At 44.3% G+C, this 21,085-nt stretch overlaps 1 protein-coding gene across 1 annotated transcript; it reads left to right on the top strand.

Moving 5' to 3' along the window:
* Window positions 1-15,905: 15,905 nt before the first annotated feature.
* On the top strand, window positions 15,906-20,328 carry star (steroidogenic acute regulatory protein). The gene is made up of 7 exons (XM_029638328.2): window positions 15,906-16,169; window positions 16,469-16,576; window positions 16,707-16,837; window positions 17,025-17,183; window positions 17,474-17,658; window positions 17,824-17,917; window positions 19,457-20,328. Exons 1-7 carry the CDS (start codon window positions 16,106-16,108, stop codon window positions 19,577-19,579), a joined length of 864 nt encoding a protein of 287 aa, XP_029494188.1. The 5' UTR covers window positions 15,906-16,105; the 3' UTR covers window positions 19,580-20,328.
* Window positions 20,329-21,085: the final 757 nt, after the last annotated feature.

Below are 21,085 nucleotides of genomic sequence, written 5' to 3'. Positions count from 1 at the left end.
CTCTCCTCTTGTTTAGTTTAACCTACATTCACTCATTTGTATTAAATAAACCGGCAAAGTTTAGGTTGACGGCTTTAAGGTTGTGGGAGGATAACAGCCCGAAGTCTAACTAACCAAGATAGACCACAGCCTGTTGTTTCCAATGGGAGAAAATTAATCATAGTGGGCAGAACAAGCGAGAAGATAGGCAGAGCCAAGCACGAGCTAGCGAGAGCCTATTGGCGTGTCCTAGCATGTATTTGCAAATGTTCTGTTAGTGAACGCCTACTCTGTGAAGTGTGTGTGACATAACTAAATTCACCCTCGCACTCCTAAACAATGCAATTTTTTAAACTTTGGCAAGCCTAAAGTTGACTAAACTTACTCCACTCTGTTCATAACAGATGTTAGATTTGGAAACAGAAAACTGTACTGAGATCAAGTGCTTCATCGATGAGAAAATTAGCAGAATGTAGGCCAAAATCTTCTCCCACTGCAGTCCACTGTGCTTCCTCTCACCACCATATTTGGTAGTGAGTGGAAATGCCAACCGGATGCTTCACATTTTACATCCGGTGTAATATCTGTCTCATTGATCTGTGCCGTGCTCTCTCTTGGTAGCTATGAGCTAGCCTCCTCCCATTGTAAGCCACCGGGCGCACATGTTGTTTTTTATGACAGCCGCTACTACACTAGCAGGCCTAGCATTGTTTTTTACAATGGCCATCCCAGGACGAGCCAGGCCATGCACTCGAAACCCCACGTTCTTGCATTTGCAGCTCCTGGATTGCGGGGAAGGATTCGGGCCGAGCTTAAGGAGGCTCAAACGTACCTCCATCTCTGACCCCCCTCTCACCTCTGAGCCACCAGCCAAGGCTGAGGTCCAGTTCCCCACAACCGAGCCCAGCTGGAGCAAGATTATGGATAGTCTCAATTCCTTTCCCTCACTGTCTTGACGAATTGACAACGGGATTAATCCCTCGACTTCACGGATGTGATCGAAGGTGGGGACAACAGTACCCTCCCTCTCAAGCCCTGAGAGGGGAAGGGAGGGGGGAGATTCCCCAAATCAAATCAAAATGTATTGGTCACATACACATGGCTAGCAGATGTTAATGCGAGTGTAGTGAAATGCTTGTGCTTCTAGTTCTGACCATGCAGTAATATCTAACAAGTAATCTAACAATTTCACAACAACTACCTTTTACACACAAGTGTAAAGGAATTAATAAGAATATGTACATATAAATATATGGATGAGCGATGACCGAACGGCATAGGCAAGATGCAGTAGATGGTATAGAGTACAGTATATACATATGAGATGAGTAATTTAGGTTATGTAAACATTATGTAAAGTGGCATTGTTTCAAGTGACTAGTGATACATTTATTACATCCAATTTTTATTTATTAAAGTGGCTAGAGATTTGAGTCAGTATGTTGGCAGCAGCCACTCAATGTTAGTGATGGCTGTTTAGCGGTCTGATGGCCTTGAGATCGAAGCAGTTTTTCAGTCTCTCGGTCCCAGCTTTGATGCACCTGTACTGACCTCGCCTTCTGGATGATAGTGGGGGGAACAGGCAGTGGCTTGGGTGGTGTAGGTGTCCTGGAGGGCAGGTAGCTTGCCCCCGGGGATGTGTTGTGCAGACCTCACTACCCTCTGGAGAGCCTTACGGTTGTGGGCGGAGCAGTTGCCATACCAGGCGGTGATACGGCCTGACAGGATGCTCTCGATTGTGCATCTGCATCTGTGTTTTAGGTGACAAGCCAAATTTCTTCAGCCTCCTGAGGTTGAAGACGCGCTGTTGAATATGTTGAAAACATATTTAAAAAATGCAGGCGCGACACAAAACGCAGAAATAAAAATATAAATCATGCCTTACCTTTGACGAGCTTCTTCTGTTGGTACTCCGATATGTCCCATAAACATCACAAATGGTCATTTTGTTTGATTAATTCCGTCGATATATATCCAAAATGTACATTTATTTGGCGCGTTTTATCCAGATAAACACTGGTTCCAACTTGCGCAACGTGAATACAAAATATCTCAAAAGTTACCTGTAAACTTTGCCAAAACATTTCAAACTACTTTTGTAATACAACTTTAGCTATTTTTTTATGTAAATAATCGCTAAAATTGAAGACGGGATGATCTGTGTTCAATACAGGAAGAAAACAAACTGACGCTACCTTTCTGGTCACGTGCCTCTAACAAACAGTAAACTTGAAGGAAAAACCTCAACCAATTTCTAAAGACTGGTGACATCCAGTGGAAGTGGTAGGAACTGCAAGAAGGTCCCTTAGACATCTGGATTCCCAATGAAAGCCCATTGAAAAGAGAGTGACCTCAAAAAAAAAAATTCTGAATGGTTTTTCCTCTGGGTTTCGCCTGCTACATAACTTCTGTTATACTCACAGACATGATTCAAACAGGTTTAGAAACTTCAGAGTGTTTTCCATCCAAATCTATATGCATATCTTATCATCTGGGGATGAGTAGCAAGCAGTTGAATTTGGGCATGCATTTCATCCGGACGGGAAAATACTGCCCCCTGTCACCAAGAAGTTTTAAAACAGTCTCCAATGAAGGGCCAGAAGTATACCGAATGGTGTCGTCTGCATAGAGGTGGATCAGAGAATCACCAGCAGCAAGAGCGACATCATTGATGTATACAGAGAAGAGAGTCGGCCCGAGAACTGAACCCTGTGGCACCCCCATAGAGACTGCCAGAGGTCCGGACAACAGGCCCTCCGATTTGACACAATGAACTCTATCAGAGAAGTAGTTGGTAAACCAGGCGAGGCAATCATTTGAGAAACCAAGACGGTTGAGTCTGCCAATAAGAATGTGGTGATTGATAAAGTTGAAAGCCTTGGCCAGGTCGATGAATAAGGCTGCACAGTAATGTCTCTTATTGATGACGGTTATGATATCATTTAGGACCTTGAGCGTGGCTGAGGTGCGACCATGACCAGCTCGGAAACCAGATTACACAGTGGAGAAGGTACGGTGAGATTCGAAATGGTCGGTGATCTGTTTGTTAACTTGGCTTTCGAGGACCTTAGAAAGGCAGGGTAGGATAGATATAGGTCTGTAGCAGTTTGGGTCTAGAATGTCTCCCCCTTTGAAGAGGGGGATGACCGCTGCAGCTTTCCAATCTTTAGGAATCTCAGAAAGAGAGGTTGAACAGGCTAGTGATAGGGGTTGCAACAATTGTGGCAGATAATTTTAGAAAGAGAGGGTCCAGATTGTCTAGCCCGGCGGATTTGTAGGGGTCCAGATTTTGCAGCTCTTTCAGAACATCAGCTATCTGGATTTGGGTGAAGGAGAAATCGGGGAGGCTTGGGCGAGTTGCTGTGGGGAGTGCAGGGCTGTTGACCGGGGTAGGGGTAGCCAGGTGGAAAGCATGGCCAGCCGTAGAGAAATGCTTATTGAAATGTTCAATTATGGTGGATTTATCGGTGGTGACAAGTGTTTCCTAGCCTCAGTGCAGTGGGGAGCTGGGAGGAGGTGCTCTTATTCTCCATAGACTTTACAGTGTCCCAGAACTTTTTTGAGTTTGTGCTACAGGATACAAATTTCTGCTTGAAAAAGCTAGCCTTAGCTTTCCTAACTGCCTGTGTATATTGGTTCCGAACATCCCTGAAAAGTTTCATATCACGGGGGCTATTCGATGCTACTGCAGAACGCCACAGGATGTTTTTGTGTTGGTCAAGGGCAGTCAGGTCTGGAGAGAACGAAGGGCTATATCTGTTCCTGGTTCTACATTTTTTGAAAGGGGCATGCTTATTTAAGATGGTGAGGAAGGCACTTTTAAAGAATGACCAGGCATCCTTTACTAAAGGGATGAGGTCAATATCCTTCCAGGATACCCGGGCCAGGTCGATTAGAACACCTGCTCGCTGAAGTGATTTAGGGAGCGTTTGACAGTGATGAGGGGTGGTCGTTTGACCACGGACCCATTACGGATGCAGGCAATGAGGCAGTGATCGCTGAGATCTTGGTTGAAAACAGCAGAGGTATATTTGGAGGGCATATGGTGTCGCAGATTTTGGGCCAGATGGCAAAAAGGGTATTATAGCCCAGGAGTGGCTGTTGGGCGTCTTCTGCTAGCCGGCATTACAGGGGTATGGCTCTAAATATATACAGCAACACCTCCCCCATAAGTGTTTCTGTCTAGATGTTGTATCCTTGTATTGGTACTGCTGTATCATCAAATGAATGATCTAAGTGATTCTCAGAAATGGCTATTATATGAATGTTATCTGATGTTAGCAAGTTATTGATTACATGAACCTTATTTCTAAGGATACATTTATTAATATGAGCTATTTTCAGCACTTTCCTGGGTAGCTTATCAGAGATAGACATAATATGGAAAAGAGCAAACAAAGCAAGAGACAAAAACATATGCATTCAGCAGTCCTTTAATAATCAATTGGTGTGTGTGTGCTGCGGGGTTGAAGCTATGAACCCATAGTCTTAGCTCTCTCATCCTTTCCAGGCTTCTGGGAGGGAGGGTGGACAATGAGCCTGTAATAGCAGATGTAAGCAATGTCCCCACTCGCTCTGGCAGCTTTCATGGCTGGGATAAGTTCTTTCCTCTTCTGGCGCACAGCTTCAGGATAGCCCTCGTTTAGGAAGATTTACGTTCCTCTCAAGTTCTTGGCTCTTTCCAGAACAGCGACCTTGTCCTTGAACCTCAGGAACTTGACCACTATCGGCCTGGGCCTGTCACCTGGGCCAGTGGTGGGTTTTCCAGTCCTGTGGGCATGCTCCACCTCAATCTTCCGCCAATCCGTGGTCCCAGCCATAATGGCTAACCGCGTCATGGGCTGCGTTCAAGCCCTCAAGAAACCCCGCTAGCTTGATAGGCAGCTAGCCAGCAGCTAGGCTAGCTGTTACACCAAATAGCTCCTCAGACCTGGCCTCGGCAGGATCACTGGACAGAGAGTAGCAGTCCCAGCAATTGATGCCAAGTGCATCGCGGGATCCAAACAAACAAGTTAGCTAGCTACTAAGAAACTTTCCAATACACTTTCAAAACAACACACTTTTCAAAATGACAAACCAAGCTCTCCCTCGTTCCGCGTTCAACAAGGTCTTAGACCGGAAGCAAACAGTAATTTGCTGCAGCCGCCCTCTACGAAACCCCTTCAGCCCACAAGGCCCCAACCTCCCAGGAACCCTATGAAAAAAAGCCACTGAGGATTTGGAACGGCCAAGCGTGGGCCTAAGTGCCCGCCACTATGACCTTGTCTCTTACCCGAGATGATTTTGAAATCATCTCAAGGCTCCATCCTCTTTCTATTCTTGACTCTTACTATAATGCCAGGTGGAGAAAAAGAGAGTAGAAAAAGTTTTTTCTTTGTTACCACAATGGTGAGACACAGTCCGAAAGGTTCAAGCTCTGCTAAAAAATGTTACTAGGTTCCACAGTTACTGGGATGCACTCTCTGCCCCTCTGCAGTGCCATTGTGTGTGCTTCTACACCTGCATTGCTTGCTGTTTGGGGTTTTAGGCTGGGTTTCTGTACAGCACTATGAGATTAAAGCTGATGTAAGAAGATTTGATTGATTGACACATGTGCACTAGCATATTCCAACCTCTAGACTAGAGCATTCCACCTGTTAGAAGCGTCAACCCAGTAGGGTTTGGAGACTCCATTCCCAAGTAGTGAAAACAAACCTCTAGGGGTGGAAACACTGCCACATCCTTGGCAAGGGTGATGTTTTGTCCTCTGTGCCTTTTCTACTCTCTACTTTAGTCAGAGTGAAGGAGCCTCTCCCTCATCTTAATAGCCCCTCTATGCAGAGGCATCGTGCACATAGAGGGCACAGGGGCACGAAGAAGCCATTTCAGGCTATCTATCAAGTTAGAGTAGCTAGCATGTCTAACTATCTTAGCTGGCATGCTTACTGACAAGGTTGGTAGACTTTAGAATAGCTAGCAATAACAATTCCTTTCAATATTTTACCCAGAGATATGCAGAACAATGCAATTAAGCATAATGATTATGATTCTAGATTGCGGTAAAAAGCTGTTTCATGTATTTGAACAATTTGAAATTCTCCAACTTCCGGACGTGGGGGCCCAACCCCCCTCCACCCATCCTCACATACTTTGTGCCCCCTCAGATTTTTGGGGTGGGTAACGCTCCTTCCTCTATGGCCAGGGAAACTCTGAGTAGGAGAGATCCCTCTCTGGCTTTACAACAAGTCCATGTAACTACACAGGGATCTGTATGACCCAAGCGAGCTAAGATACTTCCCACTCTCACCCAGTAACCACGGCCCTCTAGGTCTGACCAGTGAGAGGATGACTCTGAATGCAACAGGCTTACCACTCAAAGTCATTGAGACTATCCAGAGTGCCCAGAGACCCTTCTACACGCTCAATGTGCAAGTGACATGTTTGGGGCTCCATCCAGGACCTTTTGACACAGGGGAGTTTTTTCTCTACTGCAAAGGTTTATTTAGCCATTATTTTGGCCTATAATTATAGGCCTTGACATCTACACAGTAGGGTAGCACCCTTTGTCATATCACTTTACGAAGGGTGCGCTTCGCTTACGTCCAGTTTCGAAGCCTTTGGTTCATCTTGGGACCTGTCTATTATGCTTGAGGCTTTTTCACAGCAGCCTTTTTTGAGCCACTGAAAAGTGTGGAGATGAAATATCTCTCCTTTTTTCAAACCTCTTTACTAATTGCCCTTACGCTGCAAAGCGAGTGAGTGAGCTGCACGCACTGTCAGTTCACCATTCGTGCCTACTGTTAGCCCCGGGGTTCTCAAGATACAGTGGGGCAAAAAAGTATTTAGTCAGCCACCAATTGTGCAAGTTCTCCCACTTAAAAAGATGAGAGAGGCCTGTACTTTTCATCATAGGTACACTTCAACTATGACAGACAAAATTAGAGAAAAAATCCAGGAAATCACATTGTAAGATTTTTTATGAATTTATTTGCAAATTATGGTGGAAAATAAGTATTTGGTCACCTACAAACAAGCAAGATTTCTGGCTCTCACAGACCTGTAACTTCTTCTTTAAGAGGCTCCTCTGTCCTCCACTCGTCACCTGTATTAATGGCACCTGTTGAACTTGTTATCAGTATAAAAGACACCTGTCCACAACCTCAAACAGTCACACTCCAAACTCCACTATGGCCAAGACCAAATAGCTTTCAAAGGACACCAGAAACAAAATTGTAGACCTGCACCAAGCTGGGAAGACTGAATCTGCAATAGTTAAGCAGCTTGGTTTGAAGAAATCAACTGTGGGAGCAATTATTAGGAAATGGAAGACATACAAGACCACTGATAATCTCCCTCGACCTGGGGCTCCACGCAAGATCTCACCCCGTGGGGTCAAAATGATCACAAGAATGGTGAGCAAATATCCCAGAACCACACGGGGGGACCTAGTGAATGACCTGCAGAGAGCTGGGACCAAAGTAACAAAGCCTACCATCAGTAACACACTACGCCGCCAGGGACTCAAATCCTGCAGTGCCAGACGTGTCCCCCTGCTTAAGCCAGTACATGTCCAGGCCCGTCTGAAGTTTGCTAGAGAGCATTTGGATGATCCAGAAGAAGATTGGGAGAATGTCATATGGTCAGATGAAACCAAAATATAACTTTTTGGTGAAAACTCAACTCGTCGTGTTTGGAGGACAAATAATGCTGAGTTGCATCCAAAGAACACCATACCTACTGTGAAGCATGGGGGTGGAAACATCATGCTTTAGGGCTGTTTTTCTGCAAAGGGACCAGGACGACTGGTCCGTGTAATCCTTCCATCAGCAAGGGCATTGAAGATGAAACGTGGCTGGGTTTTTCAGCATGACAATGATCCCAAACACACCGCCTGTGCAACGAAGGAGTGGCTTCGTAAGAAGCATTTCAAGGTCCTGGAGTGGCCTAGCCAGTCTCCAGATCTCAACCCCATAGAAAATCTTTGGGGGGAGTTGAAAGTCCGTGTTGCCCAGCAACAGCCCCAAACATCACTGCTCTAGAGGAGATCTGCATGGAGGAATGGGCCAAAATACCAGCAACAGTGTGTGAAAACCTTGTGAAGACTTACAGAAAACGTTTGACCTCTGTCATTGCCAACAAAGGGTATATAACAAAGTATTAAGTTATTGACCAAATACTTATTTTCCACCATAATTTGCAAATAAATGTATTAAAAATCCTACAATGTGATTTTCTGGATTTTTTTTTCTCATTTTGTCTGTCATAGTTGAAGTGTGCCTATGATGAAAATTACAGGCCTCTCTCATCTTTTTAAGTGGGAGAACTTGCACAATTGGTGGCTGACTAAATACTTTTTTGCCCCACTGTATGTTATTATCTAACCCTGCCTTCATTACATTTACATTTACATTACATTTAAGTCATTTAGCAGACGCTCTTATCCAGAGCGACTTACAAATTGGTGCGTTCACCTTAAGACATCCAGTGGAACAGCCACTTTACAATAGTGCATCTAAATCTTTTAAGGGGGGTGAGAAGGATTACTTTATCCTATCCTAGGTATTCCTGAAAGAGGTGGGGTTTCAGGTGTCTCCGGAAGGTGGTGATTGACTCCGCTGTCCTGGCGTCGTGAGGGAGTTTGTTCCACCATTGGGGGGCCAGAGCAGCGAACAGTTTTGACTGGGCTGCGCGGGAACTGTACTTCCTCAGTGGTAGGGAGGCGAGCAGGCCAGAGGTGGATGAACGCAGTGCCCTTGTTTGGGTGTAGGGCCTGATCAGAGCCTGGAGGTACTGAGGTGCCGTTCCCCTCACAGCTCCGTAGGCAAGCACCATGGTCTTGTAGCGGATGCGAGCTTCAACTGGAAGCCAGTGGAGAGAGCGGAGGAGCGGGGTGACGTGAGAGAACTTGGGAAGGTTGAACACCAGACGGGCTGCGGCGTTCTGGATGAGTTGTAGGGGTTTAATGGCACAGGCAGGGAGCCCAGCCAACAGCGAGTTGCAGTAATCCAGACGGGAGATGACAAGTGCCTGGATTAGGACCTGCGCTGCTTCCTGTGTGAGGCAGGGTCGTACTCTGCGGATGTTGTAGAGCATGAACCTACAAGAACGGGCCACCGCCTTGATGTTAGTTGAGAACGACAGGGTGTTGTCCAGGATCACGCCAAGGTTCTTAGCGCTCTGGGAGGAGGACACAATGGAGTTGTCAACCGTGATGGCGAGATCATGGAATGGGCAGTCCTTCCCCGGGAGGAAGAGCAGCTCCGTCTTGCCGAGGTTCAGCTTGAGGTGGTGATCCGTCATCCACACTGATATGTCTGCCAGACATGCAGAGATGCGATTCGCCACCTGGTCATCAGAAGGGGGAAAGGAGAAGATTAATTGTGTGTCGTCTGCATAGCAATGATAGGAGAGACCATGTGAGGTTATGACAGAGCCAAGTGACTTGGTGTATAGCGAGAATAGGAGAGGGCCTAGAACAGAGCCCTGGGGGACGCCAGTGGTGAGAGCGCGTGGTGAGGAGACAGATTCTCGCCACGCCACCTGGTAGGAGCGACCTGTCAGGTAGGACGCAATCCAAGCGTGGGCCGCGCCGGAGATGCCCAACTCGGAGAGGGTGGAGAGGAGGATCTGATGGTTCACAGTATCGAAGGCAGCCGATAGGTCTAGAAGGATGAGAGCAGAGGAGAGAGAGTTAGCTTTAGCAGTGCGGAGGGCCTCCGTGATACAGAGAAGAGCAGTCTCAGTTGAATGACTAGTCTTGAAACCTGACTGATTTGGATCAAGAAGGTCATTCTGAGAGAGATAGCGGGAGAGCTGGCCAAGGACGGCACGTTCGAGAGTTTTGGAGAGAAAAGAAAGAAGGGATACTGGTCTGTAGTTGTTGACATCGGAGGGATCGAGTGTAGGTTTTTTCAGAAGGGGTGCAACTCTCGCTCTCTTGAAGACAGAAGGGACGTAGCCAGCGGTCAGGGATGAGTTGATGAGCGAGGTGAGGTAAGGGAGAAGGTCTCCGGAAATGGTCTGGAGAAGAGAGGAGGGAATAGGGTCAAGCGGGCAGGTTGTTGGGCGGCCGGCCGTCACAAGACGCGAGATTTCATCTGGAGAGAGAGGGGAGAAAGAGGTCAGAGCACAGGGTAGGGCAGTGTGAGCAGAACCAGCGGTGTCGTTTGACTTAGCAAACGAGGATCGGATGTCGTCGACCTTCTTTTCAAAATGGTTGACGAAGTCATCTGCAGAGAGGGAGGAGGGGGGGAGGGGGAGGAGGATTCAGGAGGGAGGAGAAGGTGGCAAAGAGCTTCCTAGGGTTAGAGGCAGATGCTTGGAATTTAGAGTGGTAGAAAGTGGCTTTAGCAGCAGAGACAGAAGAGGAAAATGTAGAGAGGAGGGAGGGAAAGGCCTAAGGTCAGTGACAAGTTTCTAATTGAAGAAGTGCATCTCTACTGTTTGTGTCCAGTACGCTTGTTGAGCTTTCAATTGGATTATATTGACCTATAATAGCAATGGTTGAAGCCCTCGAGGGCCTGAGGGCAAGTTCCACCATAGGTTTGGCTACCTCTTGGGCACTATTCAAAGGCATCTCTTCATAGGAAATTTGTGATGTGGCATGTTGACCTCATACATTTTATGAGGTTTTTACCGACGATGTCACTGCACCTTTGTTGGTGCATACTGTCCTCAGTGTCAGAGCCTCTGAGGGATGGTACGGATTGAAGACTACCTTGACTTCGGAGAGCATGTCTGCGATATGATAGTTGGCCATATCCCATATGTGATACATCAAAACAAGTATTTGCAAGAGAACTCAAGGTTACTTTCGTAACCCTGGTTCTCTGATAATATGAGTGAGATATCTCATCACTTGTCCCTCCATGAAGCAGAGCGCAAGGAAGAGAGACATGCTTGAGAATGACCGGTGGGAATCCGAGTGGCACCTTATGGAGAGGGACCCATCTTTTTCGACACTCGACCTGTCTGTCTCTGACAGATGCTGTGTGATTGGTTACTTCCTGTAATGAAATGCACTAAGACAATTTCCCATGATGTGATACGTCTCACTCATGTTATCACAGAACCGGGTTACAAAAGTAACCTTGAGTTCTGTGTTCCATTTTTTATTTCAGAACTCAGCCATGATAAGGCCTTAAGGCCCAAGATATAAATCAATGCAGCCAGAGGGACAAGGGGTTTCAGGTTAAGGTCACTCATGATTTATGATCTGTTCTCTTTTTTCCATGACACTTTTTATTGACTTTTCAGTTCAGATGGCTTGTTCTCTTATGCTCTAGTGATATGAATGCTGTTGCAATGGTCTTGAACAATGTTGACTTTCTCTGCCTAGGTTGACACGCAAGTCATTGGAGCAATATTTTCACAAGATCATTTGGGTTTTGGTTGGACTCAGAAAGCAAGGCTAAAAAAGCATGTAAGACTCCTTGAGTAATAGTTTGTTACCACAAGCGACAGTCGGTGGTTTAGCAACCCACAGTCACAGCTACATTAAAAGGATGGACACCTTCCAGAGGCTTACACAACCCCACAGACATGGACATTTGGCTGGTCCGTTTTGTACCATGATACTGGAATTATTTCTACACTGCAGCATATCTGGTAGGCTTTGGGGTGGCAGGGTAGCCTAGTGGTTAGAGCGTTGGACTAGTAACCAGAAGGTTGCAAGTTCAAACCCCCGAGCTGACAAGGTACAAATCTGTCATTCTGCCCCTGAACAGGCAGTTAACCCACTGTTCCTAGGCCGTCATTGTAAATAAGAATTTGTTCTTAACTGACTTGCCTAGTTAAATAAAGGTAAAATAAAATAAAAATAGGGCACATTTTCAGGTCAGTTTTACACTTTACATGAGTTTGCCCGTGGGACATGTGCTTAGGTGCCATAATTCCGAATTTTGACATGTCCCTCAACCCCAACATTCATCATTATAAAGTCTTAGTTATTTTGTTGCTTTGACAAAGTAATTTCTGTAGATGATTATTTATTTCATGTAATTAGTGAATCATTTTGAGGCAGGAAAAAACCCTGTCCCTCATTTTAATTACTGAACTCTCGCTGAATTGAACTCTCGCTGGTGAAAATATTCCTTTTTTCCCCCCTAAATATTGAACATCTAATAGTCAAATCAAATGGTAAATGCAGGTGTGAACTGGTTCTACTCTTTTTGGCAATTATTGGGTGTTTTTTGGTGGAAAACTGAGCAGGTCAAGTAAGTCAACCCTGCTACCCATAGAAATGATTTAACATTCAATTGCCCCTCCCTGTTGCACACAACACGCTCTCATTCCAAGGTTTATGGATGATTAAAGATGAAGTAGTCAACCCTGTTACGGTCAACCCTGTTACTTTATTTAGTAGTTAATAGGCACTTACTATAGTATTTCTATTTATTTATTTATTTTATTACAGTTTTTCTCAATTGTGTATTTTATTTTTGGAACTGTGGTTAAATGTTCCAAACAACAATGATCAAATACTTAAATACAATCTGCAGAATTTTCTTGCTTTTGTACCTGGAATGCATATCTTAGACCCACTTTTGCAAAACTTGAAATACAATTGTCATCAATGAATACAACATTTATTGTAAAGTGTTACGTTCACAGAATATCAACACATGAAGAGGAAAGGTTGCAAAGGTGTTCACTGTTTCTGGCAATCAGTCAATTCTACTGCACATTGTAAATGTTTTTTTTAATCAGTAGTAAGGTACAATATAGGTACAGATCTAAGTTAACGAGACCATGACATTTTTATGATTTCTTACAACATTGCGGACTTGCAGAAATCCAGAGAATGAAATTAATTTACGTCTACTTAACTTGAGTTACTTTTAAGTCATCATCTCCAACATTTTGACCTTCAATTACAGAGCTTTGCTTTGGTGTGGATTGAGACCTATAAATTCATATCAGTTGTGTTCCTCCACTCTGTTCATCTTTGCTTATTTCTATTGGGGATTGTGTTTCTACTTGCCGATGGAAAACTACGAACCTATGAGCAGACCAGCCTGTGTATTGAATACACGGAATTGGATTGTGATGATACCAGTGAATTAATTTAGCACATAATGTGCTTATTTTCCGTTTTCTTAAAAAAAAAAGGAACAATATTGGATTTGATGTGTATGACATTTTTTAAAGTAAAATATGCATAGAGTAATAGAGTAATAGCTAAAAATTCTGCACAATTTGATAGTGATTCGGTGACTGCAAATAAAATATATTGATCTACTGGGATTTTTAAAAGACAGACAGTGTTTTTGTCAGCTTAGACTTAATAGATAAGTATGTTTGTGTTAATATTTTTGCAGACAGTCGTGTTCTTTTGATTAATGCATTTGCAATTTTGACAGTATCATTTCGTTTTGATGAATGTACAGCACCAGTCAAAAGTTTGGACACACCTACTCATTCAAGGGTTTTACTTTATTTGTACTATTTTCTGCATTGTAGAATAATAGTGATGACATCAAACCTATGAAATAACATGTATATGGAATCATGTAGTAAACAAAAAAAAGTGTTAAACAAATTCATAATCTATTTTAGATTTTAGATTCTTCAAAGTGGCCACCCTTTGACAGGTTTGCACACTCTTGGCATTCTCTCAACCAGCTTCACCTGGAATGCTTTTCCACTAGTCTTGAAGGAGTTCCCACATATGCTGAGCACTTGTTGGCTGCGTTTCCTTCCATCTGCGGTCCAATTTATCCCAAATCATCTCAATTGGGTTGAGGTCGGGTGATTGTGGAGGTCAGGTCATCTGATGCAGCACTCCATCCATCTCCTTCTTGGTCAAATAGCCCTTACACAGCTTGGTGGTGTGTTGGGTCATTGTCCTGTTGAAAAACAAATGATAGTCCCACTAAGCCCAAACCAGATGGGATGGCGTATCACTGTAGACTGCTGTGGTAGCCATGCTGGTTACGTGTGCCTTGAATTCTAAATAATTCACTGACAATGTCACCAGCAAAGCATCCCCACATCCTCACACCTTCTCCTCCATGCTTCCTGGTGGGAACCACACATGCGGAGATCATCAGTTCACCTACCCTGCGTCTCACAAAGACACGGCGGTTGGAACCAAAAATCTCAAATTTGGCCACATCAGACCAAAGGTGTCACACTCTGACCATGATTTGCGTTGTTTGTTTCTATGTTTTGTTTGGTCAGGGTGTGATATGAGTGGGCATTCTATGTTGTATGTCTAGTTTGTCTATTTCTATGTGTTTTGGCCTGATATGTTTCTCAATCAGTGGCAGGTGTTTGTCGTTGTCTCTGATTGGGAACCATATATAGGTAGCCTGTTTTGTATTGTGGTTGGTGGATTATTGTCTATGTTATGTTGCACGTTAGCAGTGTTTTGATAGCAGTCACGGTCGTCTTGTTAGTTTGTATACTTCCTGTTTTTTTCGTCTTTCATTAAAATCATGCATTCACACCACGCTGCGCTTTGGTCTACTCAATATGACGATTGTGACAAAAGGACAGATTTCCTCTGGTGTAATGTACATTTCTCATGTTTCTTGGCCCAAGCAAGTCTCTTATTTTTATTGATGTCCTTTGGTAGTGGTTTCTTTGCAGCAATTTGACCATGAAGGCCCGATTCACGCAGTCTCCTCTGAACAGTTGATGTTGAGATGTTTGCGTTACTTGAACTCAGTGAAGCATTTATTTGGGCTGCAATTTCTGAGGCTGGTAACTCTAATGAACATATCCTCTGCAGCAGAGGTAACTCTGGGTCTTCCTTTCCTGTGGCGGTCCTCATGAGAGCCAGTGTCATCGTAGTGCTTGATGGTTTTTGCGACTGTACTTGAAGAAATGTTCAAAGTTCTTGAAGTTTTCTGGATTGACTGACATGTCTTAAAGTAATGATGGACTGTCATTTCTCTTTGCTTATTTGAGCTGTTCTTGCCATTATATGGACTTGGTATTTTACCAAATAGGGGTATCTTCTGTATACCACCCCTACCTTGTCACAACACAATTGGCTCAAACGCATTAAGAAGGAAAGAAATTCCACAAATGAACTTTTAACAATGCACTCCTGTTAATTAAAATGCATGAGAGAATGCCAAGAGTGTGCAAAGCTGTCATCGAAGGCAAAGGGTTATTTTTTGGTTAATACATGATTCCACATGTGTACTTCTACTATTCATTATTAGTCTTCACTATTATTCTACAATGTGGAAAATAGTAAAAAATTAAGAATACCCCTTGAATGAGTAGGTGTGTCCAAACTTGACTGGTACTGTGTATATACAAAGTTTTATATACAACCAAGTTACACTTCTCAAAAGGCACATAATCGGTGGAATTGCCCATGCACTGTATGAGGACAGAGTCAACTTCTGCCAAGCTAAAGATGTCCAATATCTCTTAGTGTCAGAGCACCATGCTCTGTTTAGATCATATCATATTGTTAGAGATGGGATCATACTCACCATAAAGGTGGTTTCAACACATACTGTTGCCAGAATATTCTGTCCAGCAAACATCCAGTAAAAACTGTTTATTTCATACATTCTCGTGATTTGGCGGTGAGGGACCTTGGGAATGTGAGCGGATGTGACTGTTACTGGTCCTTCTCCACCGACTGGCGTGTGTGTGTGTGTGTGTGTGTGTGTGTGTGTGTGTGTGTGTGTGTGTGTGTGTGTGTGTGTGTGTGTGTGTGTGTGTGTGTGTGTGTGTGTGTGTGTGTGTGTGTGTGTGTGTGTGTGTGTGTGTGTGTGCGCGCTTGTGCTTGTGTGTGGTGCAGTGTGCCGGAGCACTGGATGTTATCTGACACAATGTTTATTAGAGCCTGGAGACATTCTCAGCTTGTCCAAGAGGTATCCTTGGCCACAGGGTCATTAGAACGGCGGGATGATGTGTGTGTTTATCTCCGAGGTGACAGCATCACGGCCTTGCTCCATGCTTATATAGACACACATACTGCAACTCCCACAAACAGAATCTAAAATCCTCTCGACAACACAACCAGACTGGTCCTCTCTGTTTTACAGTTCTAGGATTCTCTATTTCTCTCTTTGAGACACCAAGAACAAAATCGACAATCTAAACGGGTCCTCTCTTTTATATCTTTTATATTTTAGCAATATCTATTTCACTCAGAAACTAAACACTAAATTGATACAAAATGTTGCCTGCAACTTTCAAACTGTGCGCTGGCATCTCCTACAGACATATGAGGAACATGACAGGTTAGTGAGAGACAGTTTGTGAATGATTCTCTAGTGTTTCATAGCCTTGTTTCATAGCCTTGTGGCCCTGTGGCCATGGCATGGTCTTGAAACTGTCACTTTCAGTTGTGGAACGTTAGCTAACAAAACAATGTATTTAGTAATTTGGTTTAAAAATAATATATATTTTTAATTATGGCACTAAAGATTTTCAAATTGTACTAACTTTTGTACTAACAATTTAATGTATTGTAGATTCCTCTACTGCTTTTTATAACACTGTTCTTACCTACTTTTTTCTCCCATTCTCCTTGTCCCAGGTTTGAGGAAGAATGCGATGGTGGCCATTCACCATGAGTTGAACATGCTAGCAGGCCCCAACCCTAGCAGCTGGATCAGCCATGTCCGCCGCAGGAGCTCACTGCTCAGTAAGTCCACACCCTGCACTCAGAATACACTTCTTACTTGTTTTTCTTTCTTTCATTCACAAATACCCAAAAAGGAAAGTCTACTCTAACTCTATTTATAATGTCATTTTCTGTCTGTGCTGTGCTCCAGGCTCGCGGATCGAGGAGGAGCAGGGCTACAATGAGGCGGAGATGTCATATGTGAAGCAGGGAGAGGAGGCGCTGCAGAAGTCTATCAGCATCCTCGGCGATCAGGATGGATGGACCACTGAGATCATTGCTGTGAGTATAGAGATATAGTGCCAAAGACAGGAGGGCTGGCACACGGAAATTCCCTTCTTCACCTATTCAACGTAGTAATTACAGACGTTTATCTTTTTTGGAATTGCAATATAAAAGGTTGTTGTTTATGGTTGTTGTTTATCCTTGCAGTTCTATGAGTTTTAATTATCTGGTCCCATGATCCCAGGCGAATGGAGACAAGGTGCTGAGTAAGGTGTTACCTGATGTGGGGAAGGTGTTTAAGCTGGAGGTGCTGTTGGACCAGCGCTCTGATAATCTCTATGTGGAGCTGGTGGGCAACATGGAGCAGATGGGAGACTGGAACCCTAACGTCAAAGAGGTCAAGGTGGGACAATCAACTTTATAAACAAGGCACTGTAAGTCCCTTTGGATAAAAAGGTTCTGCTAAATCAGATATATAACACAACAACAATACAAAACATTAAGAGGAATTGGATCATGTGTACACAGATTACATGGATTGATTAGAAGTCTTCTACTCTGGGTTGTTTTGTTCAACGTAAGAGTCCCAATGTACATTCTCGCATTGAGGAATATACAGAGGTTTTTGACTCTCTCCTCTCCATCTCTCTCTCTCTCCCTTCCTCCCATTTTCTTCCTCTCCTCCCCCTTTAGATCCTCCAGAAGATAGGTCAGGAGACCATGGTGACCCACGAGGTGTCGGGACCCACGCCTGGCAACGTGGTGGGGCCGCGGGACTTCGTTAGTGTTCGCTGTGCCAAGCGCCGGGGGTCCACATGCTTCCTTGCCGGCATGTCCACTCAGCACCCCACCATGCCCGAACAGAGGGGAGTTGTGAGGTAGGCTAATTTAGACCCAAGGGATGGATGGAAAGATGGATGGATGGATGGATGGAGGCTATAAGTCACTAACAATACACCATATAAAACAATTATTTGAATATTGTGTTGGACTCCAACATATGCTAACATAAGTGTTCTACACACTATTGTTGACTTTTTCAGGGCAGAGAATGGACCAACATGTATAGTGATGCGGCCCAGTGCCGATGACCCCAACAAGACCAAGTTCACCTGGTTGTTAAGCATAGATTTAAAGGTATGGAGGCCATTAACCTGTATCTTATCACTAGGGTCAGACAGATACAACTGTAGCTATCTGGTTTGACACCCTCTGCAAAAAGCATTTTCATAATTTGACATTTGACATTTTAGCAGATGCTCTTATCCAGAGTGACTTAGAGTTAGTGCATTCATCTTAAGATAGCTAGGTGAGACAACCACATATCCCAGCCATAGAAAGTCAATTTTTAATCAATAATGTACAGTAGAGTGCAAGTGCTGGAAGGGGTGGCGGGGGAGCAGCCGTAGGGGTGGGAGGGCCAAGAGGCCTGAGGTGGCAGAACAGAGTCCTCGGGTTGTGGTGTAGGGTTTAAGCATATCCTGAAGGTAGGGAAGGGCAGTTCCTCTTGCAGTTCTGTAGGTAAGAACCATGGTCTGGTAGTGGATGCAAGCTTCGAATGGAAGCTAGTGGAGTGTGAGGAGAGGCGTGGTGACATGGGAGAACTTGGGATGGTTGAAAACCAGGCAGGCTGCAGTGTTCTGGATAAGTTGCAGGGGTTTGATGTCACAAGCGGGGAGCCCAGGCAACAGCGAGTTGCAGTAGTCCAGAGGGGAGAGGACACGTGCCTGGATTATGACCTCCGCAACTTCCTGTGTGAGGTAGGGTCGTACTCTACGGATGTTTAAGAGCATGCACCTGCAGGAGCGGGTAACTACTTTAATATTTGCAGAGAATGACAGGGTCACACTAAGGTTCTTTGCACTCTGGGAGGGCAACACTGTGGAGTGGTCAACTGTGATAGAGAGGTCTTTGAGCGGGCAGGCCTTCCCTGGGAGGAAGAGCAGTTCCGTCTTGTCGAGGTTGAGCTTGAGGTGGTGGGCCGACGTTGAGATATTGGTGGGCCGACGTTGAAGTTGAGATATCTGCCAGGCATGCAGTGATGTGTGTCGCCACCTGGGTTTCAGAAGGGGGGAAGGAGAAAAGTAGATAAGTGTCATCCGCATAGCAATGACAGTAGAGTCCATGTGAGGATATGACGTAGCCTAGTGACTTGGCGTATAGAGAGAAGAGGGCCTAGAACTAAGCCCTGGGGGACACCAGGGCTTACACAGACACAGATCCTCTCCACGTCACCTGGTAGGAGAGGCGTGTCAGGTAGGATGCAATATTAGAACTCGCAGAGATGACCAGCCCTGAGAGGGTGGAGAGGAAGGATCTGATGGTTCACGGTGTTGAAGGCAACTGATAATCTAGGAGGGTGAGAACAGAGGAGAGAGAGAAAGCTTTGGCAGTGTGGAGAGCCTCCGTGACACAGAGGAGAGAAGTCTGGGTTGAGGGACCCGTCTTGAAGCCTGACTGGTTAGGGTCAAGAAGATCAGAAGATCCTAATGGACCCATATATATTGTTTGGCCTTTAATCATAATGAGGGATTTCTGTTAAATATGACACACCTGTGTTGTTATAATCAGATGCTACTGATCACTGCCTAAGGTTGTGGTTGATGATGGTTGCATTGAAGACACTTAATTGTTGTTTCTTATCATGTTCTCTCTTCCTGTCTCGTTCTCTCACAGGGTTGGATCCCAAAGACCATCATAAACAAAGTACTCTCTCAGACGCAGGTGGACTTTGCCAACCACCTGAGGCAAAGGATGGCTGACAACAGTGTTTCCATGGAGATGGCACCAGCATGCTGACACACCATGCCCTTTGACCTTTCAATTAGTGTGTACACCAATGGCAGGCCACCAAATGGACAGCTCCGCCCAGTCATTTTTGTCACTTTCTCCATCAAAGGCACTCCAAGAGAATCAAATTCTAACTACTCTCTTGAGTTCTTAGGACAGAATTTCAGTACAATTGAGTGAAACCTTCTTCTTTTGAACTCTGGATGCATTAACAGTATAAAGTGGCTTACTCTCCTCATGTCCTTTCCTTCTCTCCTATACACCTAACCTGTTCACACACCAGTCCAGATGAAGGGGAGAGACTAGGGCTATGTTTACACAGGCAGCCCAATTCGGAAATTTTCCCTTCTAATTGGTCTTTTGACCAATCACATCAGATCTTTTCATATTAGCTATTTTTCAGAGCTGATCTGATTGGTCAAAAGACCAATTTGTGAAAAGAAAGATCAGAATGTGGCTGCCTGTGTAATCATAGCCCTAGGAGAGGATACTTAAGACTAGATGCAACCTGTGAGCCCCCTTCACACACCTCCTTCTCAAAACATATACACGTTCCCACAAGTCTGTATAGTGTCTCTACGGCACAATAACCACCCAAGTCACTTTTTTTCCAGCCATGGCACTGGTAATTACATTGTCATTGCACTCTCAATGTGAAATGTGCACTTTTATTTCAATATTATATTTATTGTAGAACAATGTCATTGCATTACACTGGGTTAGGATGACTGCCAAGTGAATAAATGATTTCAACATCATTCAAATGTACAAGGATTATTCTTCTATTATTATCTCGCTTGACAAAATGTGGAAAAGCACTTACAAATGAAACATTTTAGGCATACCACTCAAACATGATCAATACTATCGTCAGTCATAAAATCATTTAATATGCCGCAAATGAAAAATACCAAATTATTACACATCTGAACACATCTCACATCGACCTAATACAACCAAATATGACAAGAACATCACAGAAAAACTCAAACAAGCGAACCGTCTCAAGTCCTCACAATCATTACGTAAATATTCCATTTCAACTGAGGGGAGGAATTCAAAAAGGTATTTTTTTAACCACAAAGTTTAGTTCATAAAATATTTTCCTCTCTTCAATGGATTTGGCTGTTGTGTTTGCCAAGGCAAGCAGGTGTTTGACCATTCACATGTGTGTGAAGGACTCTGCAGCACTGTGAGCCTTGGCCTGGGTCTGCAGTACATTCCCCGGGATGAAGTCAGCAGCACTACTCACGCCAAAGGGGAAGTCTGCCCTCTGTTATTGTCCTTGTAACATTTTCCTATGATTTATAGTTGTAATTGTTCCAGAAAGTTCTGTACTTTTCTAGGATATGGTGTGCGCTCTGAAGGAAAATGGGTTTCAGGGGTGAAAAAGGGGGGTCATATTTGTCAGAGACAGGCTTTTTCTTTAATAGAAGCCAGCGTCTTCTAGGATTACAGGATGCACACGTCAGAGCACAGCATGCTGCACTTGCCTAAATCAAAATCTTTGAGAGT

This window comes from Oncorhynchus nerka, linkage group LG27 (assembly GCF_034236695.1).
Source record: "Oncorhynchus nerka isolate Pitt River linkage group LG27, Oner_Uvic_2.0, whole genome shotgun sequence".
NCBI lineage: Eukaryota > Metazoa > Chordata > Actinopteri > Salmoniformes > Salmonidae > Oncorhynchus > Oncorhynchus nerka.
The sequence above is the reverse complement of the archived record's forward strand: the minus strand, read 5'-3'. Positions and strand labels throughout refer to the sequence as shown.

Bases quoted from the DNA above. Each gene is read 5' to 3' on its own strand.
- star (XM_029638328.2), top strand. From the start codon at position 16,106: ATGTTGCCTGCAACTTTCAAACTGTGCGCTGGCATCTCCTACAGACAT. The intron at 16,838-17,024 runs GTGAGTATAGAG...CCATGATCCCAG, and splicing joins GGACCACTGAGATCATTGCT to GCGAATGGAGACAAGGTGCT. The intron at 17,184-17,473 runs GTGGGACAATCA...CTCCCCCTTTAG, and splicing joins CTAACGTCAAAGAGGTCAAG to ATCCTCCAGAAGATAGGTCA.